General features: G+C 43.4%; 1 protein-coding gene across 1 annotated transcript in view; it reads left to right on the top strand.

Moving 5' to 3' along the window:
- lamb1b (laminin, beta 1b) overlaps positions 1-10478 on the top strand; it is a 39236-nt gene that overhangs the window by 12664 nt on the left and 16094 nt on the right. Inside the window, exons 10-22 of the mRNA XM_015962333.3 lie at positions 2761-2937; positions 3133-3245; positions 3337-3416; positions 3578-3713; positions 3795-3953; positions 4042-4175; positions 4255-4375; positions 4558-4744; positions 7539-7682; positions 7759-7990; positions 8874-9031; positions 9148-9372; positions 9488-9705. Coding sequence (XP_015817819.3) covers positions 2761-2937; positions 3133-3245; positions 3337-3416; positions 3578-3713; positions 3795-3953; positions 4042-4175; positions 4255-4375; positions 4558-4744; positions 7539-7682; positions 7759-7990; positions 8874-9031; positions 9148-9372; positions 9488-9705 — 2084 coding nt within the window. The remainder of the gene's footprint in view (positions 1-2760; positions 2938-3132; positions 3246-3336; positions 3417-3577; positions 3714-3794; positions 3954-4041; positions 4176-4254; positions 4376-4557; positions 4745-7538; positions 7683-7758; positions 7991-8873; positions 9032-9147; positions 9373-9487; positions 9706-10478) is intronic.

The following is a 10478-nucleotide window of genomic DNA, read 5'->3' as shown; positions in this document are numbered from 1 at the left end:
ACTTTTAACGCGTTACTGCCCATCACTGATCACCACACACAAGATGAAAGAAAATGATGTGTGAATGAGCTCAGTGTATTTATGGTAAATGGCCATGTAACAACGTATAAGTAATGGTTAAGTATTAAGTACATATTCGTTCCTCAGTAGGTACGTGGGAGGAGGCTTCACTTTCCATCATCTCGAGATGGACGGATGCTGACGATGGATGACCAAGTGACAGAAGAGTGAAATCAAGATGAAACAGTGATGTTAAATCACTGTGATGTTGCTAACTATCTGCATCCTTCATGACGTTTACAAAAGAGTGTCCACAGGCACTACATTCATCTGGGATTTGTTCCTTATTGCTTTCATAGATAACTACCTATTAGACCCTGAAACAAGACTGATGAGCGTTTTCACCAGTAACTACTGGTTAACTACCTATTCTTCCCTGCTTCATTACTGATTACCCCCTAAGTCGTTCCCTATAACCAAGCACAATTTTGCGTACCTTATTGTAAAGTGTTACCAAACAGTGTTCTGCTGTAATCCTCCAGGACGCGTTATTTCCTATGAACTATGACTAAAACCATCTGGAGCCTCAAACTCTGCACAGGATTAAAGATGCTGAAAGTAGCTCTTACCTTAAAGGTGCATTATGGAAGTGTGACAGCCAAAACATGTATAGAAATAATAAATGTCTTCTTCATACGTTCTCCTGCAATGCCCTGGTCCTGTAGAATGAGCCCTGGCATTTTTACTGTGATTGCCTGTTTTTCTGTAAAATCACAGAAAAAGAGAGATGCTCGGGTCGAGCAGGCTGCTTCATGCGCGTTCACGCTCAGGCATCGCCCGTAGCATTTGCTATCCGTAGCTTTAGCAGCAGAGAGAGAGGCAGTGCCACTTTGTCGCTGTTCCTAACGCCTAGTGACAAAGCTAGCTACATTTCTGAGGACCCTTAGCTACTTTCTGTAGAACTTTCTTCTAGATATTTCCTGCTAATTAGCAACAAAATAGCCATTTTCACTCCGAACCGTTCTTTGAACGTTGTTTCAGCTGTCATCAAGGATATAAATGTTACAGATGCTGTGGATGTTACTAGAGTGTAGCTCACCTAGTAAGACGTTGGACTCTCGTGCAGAAGACCTGGGTGTGGTCCTGGATGTGAACATAGTTTATTTTTTACATTAATGGTATATTTTTTACAGTAAGATGCCCAAATTTTTATTTGAGACTCGCCGAACGGCATTGAATTCACAGATAAAAAAGATGTGGGTTCAACTTTCATTTTGGAACAATTTTTCAAGCAAGGGAAGGGAATGATCTGAGCATGCAGGAGGACTGACCCATCTTAAACCTTTGTCGGCTGTGCTGAAGAGAAAGCTACAGAACCACATTATTTAATTAATTAGCTGCGTGTTCTCCTGTCCTCTGTCCTCCGGGCCACACACCCACACCCACACACACACACACACACACACACACACACACACACACACACACACACACACACACACACACACACACACACACACACACACACACACACACACACACACACACACACACACACACACACACACACACGGGTCTGTCTCAGCTGTTATTTTCGTTAGGAGTGTGCACGTACAGCATGTGCGCCTCGTGCACGAGCCTACTATTGAAGCTGCTGTTACGCTTTTGGCCTGAGGGGGCAATCACGAGCATAAAAATTCTAAACTCCGTAAAGTCCCTTTAAGTGTTGATTAAAAAATGGCGTTTATTTACAGGGGGACACTTTGATCTCTTAAACAAATCTGGAACTATAATCAGGTACGACAGTCAGAAACTAGAATAATCAAAAACCGCAACCCAGTGTGGCATCTAGCAAAGACCAGGTGTGATAATTAAAACCAGGTTTAGCGATCAGGAACTAAGACCAGGTGAGATATTCTGAGACTATGACAAGGTATTAAAATCAATAACTAGCCAGGTGTGATAATTTGTAGAAGAACTTTTATATAGCACCTGTGAAGATAAATAGAACAAGCCGCTTAACAAGAACAAAAATTAAACAAATTTAAAAAGATTAAAAATCTTGCCATAAAATTGGGAAAAGTTAAACAGTGGATCCTGGGAAAAGCAGAATTGGTAGAATGAGCTGAATGGGAAGAAGGTGGTGATGAAGAATCACCCGAAGGTCCCACCAAAGCCTGAACAGGTGAGTTTAAAGGAGTCCACCGAGTCCACTGATCTCAGGCTCAGAGGGAGAGAGGTCCAGAGTCTGGGGGCCACAGCAGCAGATGATCTGTCACCTTTGTAGGGTTTGGTTAATTGAGTGCTTTAAGAGCTCAATATATATAAATATATATCTAAATATAGAATATCACAGCTTATTGGTCATATATATATATATATATATATATATATATATATATATATATATATGACCAATAAGCTGTGATATTCTATCTAAATATAGAATATGACCCTGCCTGGTCTTTACTGTGTTAATCAGAAGATTCTAGGATTCATTATTTATTAGGGAATTGTACACACTTAGTTTGATTCAGAAAAGAGTCAGGTTTATAAAAGTAAGAATTTATTTTACCAACAATTAAAATATGACAGGTTAACTAACATTTACTGTGATGGATGGAACTAGATGTGATGTATGAACCTGTGTGTGAATGCGATGTTATCAGAACTTCCGTATCTCGGAGAGCTGAGTTCTGGATGTAAAAGAATTTGTTTTGAGGATTTCATCCTTCTAACCTAATTTGCACGTTCCCACAGCTTGTAGCTGCGACCCAGAGGGATCTCTGCAGGGCGGGCTGTGTGACTCCCACACTGATGTGGCCGCTGGGCTGATATCAGGTCAGTGCCGGTGCAGAGTCAACGTTGAGGGAGAACGCTGTGATCACTGCAGACAGGGACACTACGGACTGGGACAAAGTCCAGATGGCTGTCTGCGTAAGTCACAATCTACCCTCTGAATTATTTTTATTTCACATGCTGTGTAAATTACATCTTTAACATCACAGCTGTTTAATGCTGAATTTGTCCGACTGGTTTAAGGAAAGATCTCAGGAGCAGAACTACAAATACATTTCTAGACTAAGCCCCCGTTTAGGAGTACGGTGAATTTAAATGCACGTGTCCTGGCAGCATGTACCTGCAACCCCCTGGGGACGGTGCCAGGAGGAAACCCCTGTGAGCCAGAAGCAGGACGATGCTTCTGCAAGCGACTTGTCAGCGGACACAACTGTGACCGGTGCCGGGTACGTCTCCAAACACGACGTCGCTTTCAGTAGGGATAATGTTCCCCCCACGTATGAGTCAACCATCTGTTTTCTGTCTGGTGGTAAACAGCCTGAGCACTGGGGACTGTCGAACGACATGGACGGCTGCAGGCCATGTGACTGTGACCAAGGAGGCGCCGTCGACAACAAGTAGGTCTGACTAACCCAACAGCTGGCTGCTTGTGGTGATAAAATTGTGGTGAAGGTTGGTTCAAGCAGCCGTAAACTCTTATTTGTGAAATAAATCTGGTAAAAAACACACATTTATAGAATAGATAAAGATTATTCTCATCTGAGACGTGTCTCTGTAGCTGCGACCCTCACTCGGGACAGTGCATGTGCCGGGAGCACATGTTCGGACGTCGCTGTGACCAGATCGAGCCCGGATTCTACTTCATCGCTCTGGACCACTACACTTATGAAGCAGAGGAAGCCAGTCACGGATCTGTAAGTGCGGGGTCGGTTTTAACCCTTGCCCTCCATCAACGTGTCCGCCTCGGCATCCCGGCTGTGTTTTCTGTCACTCAGGGAGTCAAACTGGAACAGAGGCCGTACCCCCAGAACCGAAACCCCACATGGACTGGGATGGGGTTCGCTAACGTCCCAGAAGGAACGTTTCTGGAGTTCCACGTCAACAACATCCCAGAGTCGATGGACTACGATATTCTCATTCGCTACGAGCCACAGGTAGCCGTGGAAGCTCCTTTCTTCCACACGAACTGAACAATCCCTGAAGAGTGAGTAAATAACTTGAGTGCCCCTCGGTTTTGGACAGCTCCCACAGCAGTGGGAAGAGGTGGACGTCCGAGTGGAGCGTCCCGTCTTCCACCCTCCCAACCACTCAGCTCACTGCAGAGACGCCCTCCAGGCTGCAGATGAACAGTCTCTCTCTCTCCCACCTGGATCCAGGTACAACATGAGGCCGTATGGGTGTGTGAATTACTTGAGCGCGCGCACACACACACACTGATCTTGTGTCGTGTTGCAGGCACGTGCTGCTGGTGACGCCGGTGTGCTTCGAGAAAGGACTGAATTACACGATACGTCTTTCTTTCCCATTTTACTCATCAGTCAGCAGCGTCCAGAGTCCGTACACGCTCATCGACTCCGTATGTTTAGTTTATTTTCCTCGTTTTCTTCACTTTTAGTTTGTTTATCTTCTATAAACTGGAACCTTTCAACGGTTTCCAGGAAGAGCTCCAAAACGTCCTCTTGTGTGTAGAAAAGCTTTTAAAAGTCTATCAAGGCCACGCCTGTCATGGTTTCCCATGATGCTTCCCTCTCGTCGTAGTTGGTGCTAATGCCTCGAGTCAGAGAGCTGGACATGTTTGGTGGGACGGACGGTGAAGAGGCGTGGGAGACGTTCCAGCGCTACAGATGTTTGGAAAGCAGCCGGAGCGTCGTCAAAAGCCCGATGACGGACATCTGTCACCATTACATCTTCAGTGTGTCTGCTCTGCTCCACAAAGGAGCCATGGGTACGTAGTTTCCTAGTTATGAAGGTAAAACCTGTTTTTTTATCTTTAGATCTTTTATTAAACCTTGTTTTAAAAGGTTTGTTTAATACCACTTTTCTTTTTGTATTTTCAGGTTTTTTAATGTTTTCTATTAAAAAACGTTTTATGTTTTTCATGCATATTCATGTAACAAGCTAAGCTTTCCCCAGACAAGGTCGCCATAAGGGGTCAATTTTAATTTAACCTGTTAATGTCCCAAATTTATTCAGCAGTTTGTCACCTTGTTCAGTGTTGTGTTTTTAATTGTGGGGTTTTGTCTCATATGGGGCGTATTAAATATGTCAGCAAAGGTGCCCCCACGGGGTGGCCAGGGGTGGCCATGGCCACCCCTAGAAAATTGCTGCCCCCCCAGGAAAAGCCAGTGTTAATAAATCATATTAATGTTCAGTCAAACCATAAATTGATCTGGTTTATTCAAGGCATAATTGTAAAACAAAATAAAAAGAATACAGTTCATGAGTAAAGAAATAATCTGAATAAAAAGTACACATATGTTTCTACCTGTTGCCATTTTAAAAAAGTTTTTATCTCCATAGATTTTGTGAAAAACAGGTGAATTGACCTAAAAAGATACATTTTTTAATTAAATTAGAAGTAACTAAAATGTATTTTTCTGAAATGTTTGTGTTTGTAAAATGTAAGTTACCGTATTTTCACGACCATAAGGCGCACCTAAAAGTCTTAAATTTTCTCCAAAATGTAGCGCCCGATGGTGCGGTGTGCCTGTTGTGTTGTTGTGAGACGTGAACGTAGTAGAAGACAAGGGGCGCGGCGTGAACGTGCGGACGTGAGCGAAGACAGACCTGTGGATCTGCCACATCGTCATCAACATCCTCGCTGTTTGCCTCAGACTCCGGCTGTGAGTCTCCGCCCACTTCCTCTGCTTCCAGTTCAAAAAACAGCCGTACTATCTGAACTGCCTGGTGGACATTTATCCTTCTCATCATCCTTTATATAAGCCTAATAAAAGCCTACTAAACTGCAGAGACAATATATCTGTCCGGATGGCTCCAAAATATGAAGTTTACCGTCAATATCTGTCTAATTGTTTGTTGTTACTCCGTTCGCGCCACTCCTTTCCCCGCCAAGCGACTCCTTTTTGCGCACATCTCGTTACTCGTGCAGCCCTCCTCTCTCTCTCAGCTACATAATGATGCTTTTTATCAGTTGGATATGTGAGACTTCCACCAACAGCAAAAGGATCTCAGGTTTTTGTGGGTTTTTATGTTCACAAGCACGTTCCCTCTCACGGATTACTAAACTGCTGTTTGGACAAGTTATCAGATTGTCTAAAAATAGGTCGTTTTTTAGTTTAGTATAACTCTGCTTTTACGTTGCCTATTAACACAATTTAAAAACTGGGGTGTAGTTTATCATCTCCTTTTTAAAGCTGAATTGAAACCGAAACTCAGGGAGGAGGAGTCTTGCTGCTACAGCGTCCCAAATCAGACCTGTTCGAAAGACATGGATACGTGTCCATGGACCCCAGAGGGTTAATAAAACACAATTCAAATCACACTATTTTCTTAGGCCTGTTAATAACACACATATGATTTTGTTCATGTGGAAAGTTTATGTGGTTAAATCCACCAACTAAACACATTCTGAACTTCAACACAGTGCATCAGCGCTTGAAGCGGCGCTGCGAGCAGCTGCGACCCAAAAAGTATCAGAACCGCTCACGGCGCTATTTCCCTAATAACACACGCTGTTCGTTTTTATTTCTACACGTTTTTTTTACTCACAAAGATTGTTAAGAAAGCGTGTTTGTCGTGTTCGTGTCAAATTAAACTGATCACAAAACACAGATTTACTTTCTTTCGTTTTCCTCATCCAACCCCCATAAATCCCTGTGTGTCCTCCTGCAGCACTCCCGGTGTACGCCGGTCGTTAGTAGGAGGGAGACCCGCGATTATCGCTTTGTCGCGCATGTCTCATTGAAAACGAATGGAGGAGAGGCGGAGTTGCCTCCCGTGTGTCGAGCCCATTAGAAGAGCACGAGCCGTCAGCGCACGCAATGAGGAAGTGCACGTGCGCTCTAAACCAGGTGTGAACCAGGACTAGACCAGTAAAGTGAAGCACGCTTTTGGCTGTTTATAATTTTCACAATGTCTGGTTTGCACTGATATGTTCCGAGTCCCGAGCCCGCACAAATGTTTTACCGCGCCCGCGCCCTATAACCCGGTGCGCCTTTTGTATGTGTTAAATACCAAAAAGGCACCCGTAACTGAAGCTGCACCCTATAACACGGTGCGCCCTATGGTCGTGAAAATACGGTAAATGTTTTGGATAAATACAGTCTTTTTAAAAATAAAAGCAAATAAAGACGCAATGCAATACATCGCCACAGGCTAAACACTCCCAGAGTTACCCCAAGGACCAATTTGGCGTGCCACCCCAAAAATGTCTTTGGCCCCATCTGGCCACCCCCATCAAAATTTTCTGAAGGCGCCCCTGTATGTCTGGGTTTGTTTTTGCTTCTCTTATGTTATAGTTTTAGATTTTCTTGTTTTGTTTTTAGCTGCAAACAAATCATCGAAGCAAGACCAGTCTAAGTGACAACAGAGTGGATTAAAAACAGTTCTTGTGCTCAGATTTTAATTTAGTCCATTTCAATAGGAGATAAAAGCACAGCATTCTAATCAAAAATTTTATCTCAGAAATAACAAAAACACCAAAGATTCCTCTAAACATGTTCAATATCTTAAAATGTTGTATGATTACATTTAAGGAAATTTTCCCAACGTTTTCCCAGCATGCCAGTGTGACCCTCAGGGATCTCTGAGTGCCATCTGTGAGTCGAACGGCGGTCAGTGTCAGTGTCGACCCAACGTGGTCGGTAGGAACTGTGATCACTGCGCTCCGGCTACGTTCCTTTTCAGTCCCGCTGGATGCAGATGTGAGTTTCAGAATTCCCTCCGCCTTTTTTGTTTCACACTCTTCTCATATTCCCATTAATCCTAATTTTACCCCAGCTTGTGGCTGTGACTCTCTGGGCTCCGTCAGCCCTTTCTGCCATGAGGCAACGGGTCAGTGTGAGTGTGTCCCGGGTGCAACGGGTCGCCAGTGTTCCCACTGTCTGCCCGGGTTCTGGGGTTTCCCTCACTGCCGACCGTGTTCATGTAACGGTCACAGCGAGAGCTGCCACCCCCAGACTGGAGAGTGTCAGGGCTGCAGGGACTTCACCACCGGACATCACTGTGAGAGGTACGAAGGGATGACATTTTCCTTTATTCATTTCATATTGCTTATTTAGACTGGATAGTTGTCGATGTTTACACAAAAACACAATTTATTACTCAGAAATGAGCAAAAATACCAAAGAAGTCTAAAAACCCTTTTTCAGAAATCAGGCCCTGACAAAAAGATGATTTGAAAATCACCTTATTTAGTGTTCATATTATGATTAAAATATATATTTTTTCACAATTAACCAGATAGTTACCAAATAAAATGAAAGATGTAAAATATAGTTTGTGCATGCATTTTAAAAACAAAGACAGCCTCAAATTTCAGGAACAAAATCTTTCTGACTGTTAAAATATTTTTTTTAAGTTTAAAAAATTAAAACATTATTTTTTATTTAGGTGAGTTTAAACTAATCTTTTTTCATGACATTTGGGTAAACTGATACTGAGCTGATTATCATCAATAAAGAATTACTTTTTTATAAACAAAGCCCTGAACAGAAGATGTGAAAGAGAAAGGTGACAGGACCGAGGATTGAGCCTTGAGGAACTCCACTTTTGATTTAAGTTGTAAATTCAGCCTGGAATTTTTGCAGCTTCGGTATTTTATAAAGTCAGAATTCTATTATTGAAATTCTGATTTTCCTCTCTACTAACACCAGTGTAGGAGTCAATGAGAAAATGTACTCTTCAGAGCGTGTTTTAGTTTTTTCCCTGCTTCAACGCATTTGAATCACCTGTTCAGAAGCTCATCAGGCCTGTTAATCACTTGCTGTTTAAAATCAGGTGAGTTGAAGCGGGAAACTTCTAAAACATGCAGGATAGCAGTTCTCTAGGACTGGAGTTTCCTACCCCTGCTCCAGATGTTCAAGATCCTTGATTGTTCCTTCCCTTACTTCCAGGTGTATGAATGGTTACCATGGTGACCCACAGCTGGGTTCAGGTGGCCACTGTCGCCCCTGCATGTGTCCAGAGGGGCCACGGAGCGCCCGTCAGTTTGCAGAGAGCTGTTACCTTTTAACCAACCAGCTGGTGTGTGTGTGCAGCCCTGGCTACAAAGGTGTGTGTGTACACACACACACACACACACACACGCTGCAAACCCAGACAACCTTTTGGTCTCCTTGTAATTAGACTGTTGGTGTCTTTGTCATGTTGTTTTTGTTTCTTTTCCAGGAGACAGGTGTGATGAGTGCGCCCCAGGTTACCATGGGAACCCTCTGATTCCCGGAGGACAGTGCATGCCCTGTCAGTGTAACAACAACATTGACATGCATGACCCCGGGTCCTGTAATGCCCGCACAGGTGCCTGTCTCAAATGTCTTCACCACACACAGGGCCGCTCCTGCCAGAACTGCCAACAGGGTTACTATGGCAACGCCGCCACGCAAAGCTGCAGGAGTGAGTATGGTTCGGCGTAAATAATTCAGCGCCTCGTTAAGATGAAGATTATTGATTTTAACAAGCTGGATGACTTTGCTGACTGTGATGAAACGATGATGCCTCCCCTGTGAAGAGTGTGCGTGTTACTCAGCCGGGACGGCACCTCGGGCCTGTTCCTCCCCTGATGACTGTGAGTGTGAGCAGCGTAGCGGCCAGTGTCCCTGTCAGCCCAACGTGGTCGGGCAGAACTGCGACCGCTGTGCTCCTGATACGTGGAACATTGCCAGTGGGACGGGTTGCCAGCCTTGCGACTGCCACCCTGTCCACTCCTATGGCTCCTCGTGCGACGAGGTAGGTGGAACACCACCAGACCTATCTGTGATTAAAGTAAAATTTATTTAAAGACTGTAGACTACATCTATCTGACCCTTAGAGACATCAGTAGGATTTTAAATCATGTGACTTTCATTAGAAAATGAAAGAAAGCTGTTAGACAAAGCCAGCATCTGAGGAGGCTGCAGGTGACTAGTGGGAGAAAACCCGTAAGATGCACTAAATGTGCAAACAACTCAGACTCATAACTTATAACGAAATGACTCTGTGACCATTTTGAGAAGAAAAAAAAGTTAATCCCAGTGACGCAAGAGAAAAGCCTTGGATAACCGAGAGCCTCGCAACATTTTTGAGACATTTTGGAAACTCTTGTGAATGCTGTTCACGGTTCCTCACCAACAGCTGCAGAATAGTAAGAGTCTGCCCTAAGAGCATTTAAAAAGTCTGCAAAAAATGTAATCCACCCCATATTTTTCAATATGCAGTCATTTAGTGCACTGAAAAAAGAGAATAGTTTAATCAACCTAATTGAATTGCTTCAATTGGTTACAAGCAATTTAATTAAGTTTATCCAACTTAAATTATTCTAAATGTACTAATGATTTAAGTTGGATGAACTTAATTAAATTGCTTGTTACCGATTGAAGCAATTTTTTAAGTTGGATCAACTTTTTCTTTTTACAGTGTGGAACATAAATGGCAAAAGCGTTTACAGGAGCGGGTTTACTCACACGTCTGTACTTTACTGTGAAATCCTAAACAATCAGCAGCTATCATCACCATCTGCGTTA

This window comes from Nothobranchius furzeri, chromosome 1 (genome assembly GCF_043380555.1).
Source record: "Nothobranchius furzeri strain GRZ-AD chromosome 1, NfurGRZ-RIMD1, whole genome shotgun sequence".
Classification (NCBI taxonomy): Eukaryota; Metazoa; Chordata; class Actinopteri; order Cyprinodontiformes; family Nothobranchiidae; genus Nothobranchius; species Nothobranchius furzeri.
This window is presented reverse-complemented; position numbering and strand designations above follow the sequence as displayed.